Source organism: Chiloscyllium plagiosum, unplaced genomic scaffold, assembly GCF_037043375.1.
Source record: "Chiloscyllium plagiosum isolate Xiang-an unplaced genomic scaffold, Cpla_swu_hap1 HiC_scaffold_52, whole genome shotgun sequence".
Classification (NCBI taxonomy): Eukaryota; Metazoa; Chordata; class Chondrichthyes; order Orectolobiformes; family Hemiscylliidae; genus Chiloscyllium; species Chiloscyllium plagiosum.
Genome location: NW_028270190.1, coordinates 8,586,475 through 8,593,467, shown reverse-complemented (window position 1 = coordinate 8,593,467; position 6,993 = coordinate 8,586,475). Strand labels below are relative to the sequence as shown.

The window sequence follows — 6,993 nt, the reverse complement described above, 5'->3', positions numbered from 1 at the left end:
TCCAAGATTTCTAGAGGCTTCAAGGAGTATCTGCCTCTCCTTGTAGCTCTGCAGCTGGAACAGGACCGGCGCGTGGGCGCTGGTTCGAGCCGGGCCCGCGTATTGCGACCCGGTAGGCCCATTCTGCCCTTACCTGGCCTGATCCAGCTTCCAGATTTAAAAGCTGTGGCAGCCACTTCTCGAGGAACGCTGGAAGCTGGCCTTCCTCATCCCGTTCGGGAAGGCCCAGCAAACGAATATTTTTTCGACGACCTCGATTATCGAGCTCGTCAATGTGATTCTCTAAGTTCTGGACTCGCTGCTCGAGAGTCCGGACCTGATCCACGGCCGATTGTGTTGTAGTTTCGGAGGTCGCGGCCTTTAACTCCGCCGCTCCGACTCCGCGCTCGATTTACTGGATGCCTCTGTCGTGCTTCTGCAGCGCGGCCGAGAGTGATTCCCTTCGACTTCGGGATTCTTCGATGAAAGCGTCGATCTTCGCGTCCAGTTTGGAGATCATTTCTACAGGCTTGTCACTGTCAGTAAGTCCCCAGGGGCGGCTGTGGACGCCTCAGCTGCAGCTGGAGAGGGTGGGGAAGGGGTTTCTGCTTGTTGAGAGCTGTGGGCTCCCTTCCCTTCAGTCATTTTTACCAAAGATTAGATTGTTTAAATTTAATATTAAACAACTAATTAAATTAAACAGCTATTATAAATTATTTGGTGAGTGTGGTGAGGGTGGGTGACCCACTTTACCCAAGTCTTGGGTGGAGCACTGTAGACTCAGACTTGCTGGGTCGCCGCCATCTTGGATCCCCCGGGAAACGTTTATCTGCATGTGAAGAATTTAATTCACTACTGGATGATCACAAGTTTCAGATGAGTCGACCGAAAACTGTGAAAAGGCTCAACTCTTTCTAATGTAGTTTCGGTATGAGCTAACTAGATGGTGAGCCTGATTGGGATATTGAGTTGTCAAGGCAAAGTACTTTTTTTATTTTCTCACATTTCAAGTCATTTGTAATACCATTGCTTCGTCTCAGTGTAGAATGTTTCGAATACATAGAGTAAAAAATATTAAGTTTGACACAAGAAAACCCTAAAAATGATCTGAGTTGTAACTGTCTCGCGCCGAGGATCATGTATGTATGGAATGACCTGCCTGAAGAAGTGGTGGAGGCTGGTACAATTACAAAATTAAAAAGGTACGGAGATGGGTATATGGATTGGAAGTGTTCAGGGCCAAGTGGTCGTAAATGGGACTACAATACGTCAGGATATGTGACTGGCGTGGACGAGTTCGAACAAATGGTTTGTTTTCATGCTAAGTCATGCAAAATGTGCCTTTTTCTAAACAAATAGTGAACAAATATCGCACAGATTTGGGAAAATGAATTGGCTGCCAAAGTCGGAATGCAGAAAAGTGTTAAGCAAAGAAAAAATAGCTTTATTATGACCTTAATGAGTATTCCTTTTGAACATTTTATTTAAAATATAGCATGGACGCCAGTGCAAATTTCAGCGAGATAAAATTGCTGCTAAAATCACTGACTACAAATGGGTTTGGGGAGGCGAGGCAGCATTGGAACAAGCAGTGAGAGAGATAGGACCGATGTCTGTTGTGATTAATGCAAGTCTGAAATCCTTTCAACATTATAAAGGAGGTAAGTCGCCGAGCACTGGATGATGTCTTTGAATCGGATTATCGACTGTTCAGGAAAAGGTATTAGAAATCATACATCTACAGACACATTTACTGTCACTATTTTGGTATTAATATTACTGCAAAGTTTACCATGGACCAATACCCTTATCCTTGTTCTGCCTACACTCCCCCCGTGTTACATGCCGTCCAGTTCTGTCAGATATCATCGAGTTAAAGCTAGACCATGCTACAAGTTGAGCTCATGAATGGGAATGAGAAATGGACCTACTCCCATTCGGAATGATGCAAATAGCTCATAACGTTTTGTTATAGCCAAGAGAACTGATAGTGAGGTTTAACTGCCCTGAAGTGCTGCTGAGTGCCTGCACAAGTCAGCGTTTTATTAATTGTAAACTGAACACGCTGCACTCACTGTATCTGGATTAAGAGGAAGGGCGAGACCTTCGACTTGAAATCTCTTGGCGTCCTGCTGAGAGTCCTTCACTCTCTGCTCCACCTCTTCTCTCAGCAGCTGTTTCTATTCTGTTCTTGATCTCCTCTCGTGTGACAACTCGAGATGACTTGCAAAGACGGTGGTCTGAACAGGGAGGTGGACGCCTGCACAGCTTCCTTGTGATGATGATACAGGTCGTCTCCATGTGCAGGACCATTCCCTATTGACTTCATCACCATTTCAAATCACAAAGCACTTCTACTGTACAACCCACAATTTGAGACAAACTTGAAAATACTGAATCGTTCATCACCCCAGGTGTAGGATTTTGTAAGTTAACAGAATGTGTTAACACACATGGCAGCAAACCGATATTTCACACGTCAGATACCATGGTCAGTGTGTTCTGCAAATGTCTGGTAAATTATTTCTACTTCGAAAATTATCTCAGCAAGATACTATATCAATCATTGATATAAAAAACAACAGCAAAAATGATAAAAAATGGAAGAATGTTATCAAGGTCGGACCATCAATTGGAAAGCAGATAGTCTGTAATTGGGTGGAACAAGGAAATTAAATAAAAAAAGGGATGGTGTTCCAGTGCCAGCAGAAATGGAAAGGAGACAATTAAAGAAAGTAAAGAAATGTATGCAGTACGTTTCAGGGCCTGAGGGAGTGTTATTTAAAAACAAAGAGACCTCGGGGCCCGCGTGCAAAATTCCATGATTTTGGAGTCACACGTAGACAGGGTAGTGAAAGCAGCATTCCTCAGTGCATTGAGTATATGCTTTGGGATGTCATGTTCCAGCTGCACAGGACATTGGTAAGGCCAGTTTTATAATTTTATGTTAATGTCTGAACTTTCTGCTATAAGAAAGATTTTGTTAAATTTGAAAGGATCCAGAAAATATTGACAAAGACTTAGGTTGAAGTATTTTAGGGTTGAAGTGAGGCTGAATTGAGTCCAGCTTAGAGTTTTGCTGGAGAAGCACAGCAGGTCAGGCAGCCTTTGAAGAGGAGGAAAATCAAGTTTTGGGCAAAAGCCCTTCCTGATGAAGTCGATTTTCCTGCTCATCAGATGCTGCCTGACCTGCTGTGCATTTCCAGCATAAGTCTAATCTGGACTCTGGTCTCCAGCATCTGCAGTCCTCACTTTCGCCCGAGGCTGAGGAGGCTGCAGCCTTGTTCGCTGGTACGACAGAGACTGAAGGGTGAGCTTGTGGAGGTTCATAAACAATAATGGGTATGGGACGAATAAAGAAGAGGAGAGTCCAAAACTAGAGACCGTACGTTTAAGGTGAGAAGGGAAAGATTTAAAAGTTATCTGAGGAGCAATGTTTTCGCACAGAACATTGTCCGTGTCCGGAATGAAATACCAGAGGAAGAGGTGGAGAGTGATACAAATACAACATTAGAAAAGGCATCTGGATGGGTACATGAACAGGAATGGTTTACAGGGATATTGGCCAAGTGCTGGAAAATAGGACGAGATTGGTTGAGGATATGTGCTCAGCATGGACGATTTCGATCGAAAGATCGAAGCATTTCTACACTATAAAACTCTATGACTCTGAAGGATGTGACGAGAGGAAGTGAGAATGCGAGAGACAATGTCATTGGGAAACAATGATTAAAGTGTTTGAATTGACGATCAATTTGAAGACAGTTAGTAAAAACAGGTTCATTAATCAAAGCTAAATTAACACTAATTAAATATTTCACAGATAAACCATTTAATATGTGTCTCCTTACAGGAGTTTACTATGATGAAAATTGCAATGGATATGTAACCGATGAAGTGCTGGTGGTTGGTTTTGGAATTGAGGATGGAATGAACTATTGGCTGGTTAAAAACAGGTCCGTACTCTATGAAATAACAAATACCTGATCACAGATTGAGAAGGGACAGTGACATGGCGTGAATTTCCTGTCTCTGTGCTGCAACCTGCGTATCTGTTCAACGAGCAGGTAACACTGTGTTTATCTGGAAGTGAATGCTTAATGGTTATGCTGTCTGGGATGATATCTAAAAAAAACGTCTGAGGCAGGTATCCCATTACCAAGTAACGCTGCACTTACAAGTGTACGGTTCTTGACTGAAGGATTGCTTCGTACAGAGGCAGGCATCAGAGTGTCATTATCCCTGAATCACAACCATTTTTTAAACTTACCAGTACAAATTACAAACATACGGTTAAAATTAACAGCAATACACAACAAAAAGCAAGTTATTGGGGAAATGGGCGGCAAAGTCAGATCCCAAACCCAACTGTACAACCTGTTCACAGGGAAACAAGGGCAAAGCTCGAATCACTTGTCACTAGGGCACTGATGGGATCAGATTAACAGCCCCAATTTTGGATCGCAGAACATAGAACTTTACAGCCCAGTACATGCCTTTTAACACTCGATGTTGTGCCGACCTTTGGAACCAATCTGAAGCCCATGTAACAAACACGATTCCATTCTCATCCATATGCCTGACCAATGACCATTTAAATACTCTGAAATGTGGCAATACCTCTACTGTTGCAGGCAGAGTTCCAAGCCCTACAACAATCTGAGGAAAGAAACTACCACTGACATTTGTCCAATATCTATCTATTTTAAAGCCCTCCTGCCAGCCATCGCCATTCAAGGAAAAATGCCTCTCACTATCCAACCTATCAAATATTTTAATTAACTTATGTGTCTCAATTAATTAACCTCTCAATCTTGTTCCTAAAGAAAACAGCCTTAACTCCCTCAGCTTTTCGTTTTACTATCTCCCGCCATAACTGGCGGTTTCCCAGTAAATCTCATCTGAACCCGTTCCAAAGCATGCACATTCTTCCTGTAATATGGTGATCAGAACTGTACACATTACCCAGAATGTGGTTGCAATAGAGTTCTGTACGGCTTGAAGAATGATCTCCTGGTTCCGAAACTGAATCCCCCTATCAATCAAAGTTAACACACCATATGCCATCTCAATAACCCTATCAACCTGGGAGGCAACATTCAAACATCGATGTACCTCGATATCGAGATCTCTGTGCTCATCTACATAAGCACGAATCTGACCATTCGGTCATTACATTGGATTCCTTCCATACTGAATCACCTCACACATTTCCGCGTTAAACTGCATTCACTATCTTTCGTCATAGCTCTGCAGCTTATCTACTTATCTCTGCAATCCATACATCCTTAGTAACTGTCCACAACTCAAACGAACTAAATGTCATCCGCATATTAATCCACCATCCTTCTGTGCTCTCATTCAGTTCATTTATCTAAAAATCGATGAACAAAAGTGGATCCAAAACTGAACCTTGCAGTACTTCATTAGTAACTGAACTCTAGAATAAATATTTTCCATCAACAACCACCGTCTGTCTCCTTTCAGCGATTTATTCCATGAGGGGTCGCTAGCTGCCGTTATTACAATCACGGCAGTCAGCCTTGGAAGAAGCAGTCACATCTTCAGGGCGAGATTGGATACAAAATGTTTGATTAAATAAATCCTGTGGTTCGGGTAAATATACACACACACAGACACACACAGACACAGACACAGACACACACACACACACACACACACACACACACACACACACACACACACACATTTCGACATGATTTCCCAGAGGAAACATTATGTGGGTAGCTTATTAAACATACACATTGTTGTTTAATAAGGTAGATAGCATGACAGTGTAATGGGTTCTGGAATAGTTTGGTAAAGCTGGAAATGAGATTTGGGCAGGGTAACCGTGAATGGAATAAATTTTAAGGCCGAAGTATCCTTGCAGTTTAGCAGACACTGGGCAACCTGAGCCCAAATCAATTCATACTCTGCACAGACTCTATCCTGTGGCAGGCAATCTCAGAACGATGATGGTTAAAAAAAAACTGAGAAAATGTCATCCTCCATACGGCAAGAAGGAAATCTCCATGAGGCCATAAATCTCTCACTCGTCCCTATTCACTTTCCCGTTCATATCCACTCCAGTCGCAGACCTATCCCTGATAATGATCTCACCTCATGTCATTTTAAATGTTGTAGTGAGTCCATACGTACTGTACAGATCAGCAATTTTGATGCAAAAGAAAACAATTGACTCTTTCCAGCCTGATGCAACTTATTCTTTACAACTCATTATCTCGCTCAGTAATTCCAGAATTCAGTCCCCAAAATAATTCCAATTATATACCAGAGTTAAAACAGCTGCTTCTCCAAACATGTCTCTTTTATTAGCGTTTTGATTCCAACACCAATCGATTTTCTTATTTTCCAGCTGGGGAACAGACTGGGGTGAAGACGGGTACATCAAAATTGCTAAGGATAGAGGGAATCATTGTGAAATTGCCAGTTTTGTGCGGTACCCTGTCGTGTAACGAGCCAACTGATAAGACAGAGCTTCATCAATCCCAGCTGAATGAAAAACCGGACCATTTCTGCTAATGCTGATTCATTCAAAGACATTGCTTTAATTGTCTGCTGCAAATTGAAAAAGTGAAATAATAACGATTTTTGCACATTTCTATCGCTTCATATAAAACCAATGGCATTGTCTGATTGATACATATCGCCACTGTATATGATAGAATGAATACATTCTCTAGCTTGTAGAAGACAATAATCTGCATGTACTGCTGATTTCCAACAATATAATAAAGGCTGCCAGCAATCATTTTCAGAGCTTGTTTTTTCCAAAGGAACGTATTTGTCTTTGTGCCGAATGAATTGTCTTGTCTGCTGTGAAATCTATTGTCAAACCACATTGTAGACAAATGCACAGAAAATTTGAAGAGTCTGTGTTTTTTGACACCAGCACCGTTACTGAATAAATGCAATGGGGTTGTTGAGGACAATCAGGCTTAATTGAACGAAATCTAACCAGAAACCCTCCTGGAAACAGGTTAAGCTGGC

General features: G+C 42.0%; 1 protein-coding gene across 1 annotated transcript; it reads left to right on the top strand.

Annotated features, from left to right (window-relative positions):
- Positions 1 to 398: 398 nt before the first annotated feature.
- On the top strand, positions 399 to 6,748 carry LOC148134779 (testin-2-like). The gene is made up of 4 exons (XM_087985363.1): positions 399 to 521; positions 1,475 to 1,640; positions 3,833 to 3,935; positions 6,359 to 6,748. Exons 1-4 carry the CDS (start codon positions 399 to 401, stop codon positions 6,456 to 6,458), a joined length of 492 nt encoding a protein of 163 aa, XP_087841489.1. The 3' UTR covers positions 6,459 to 6,748.
- The last annotated feature ends 245 nt before the right edge of the window (positions 6,749 to 6,993 follow it).

Excerpts from the sequence above, each read along its gene's own strand:
- LOC148134779 (XM_087985363.1), top strand. The coding sequence starts at position 399 with ATGCCTCTGTCGTGCTTCTGCAGCGCGGCCGAGAGTGATTCCCTTCGA. Across the intron at positions 522-1,474 it reads CTACAGGCTTGTCACTGTCA|CATGGACGCCAGTGCAAATT; the intron begins GTAAGTCCCCAG and ends TTTAAAATATAG. Across the intron at positions 1,641-3,832 it reads CTTTCAACATTATAAAGGAG|GAGTTTACTATGATGAAAAT; the intron begins GTAAGTCGCCGA and ends GTCTCCTTACAG.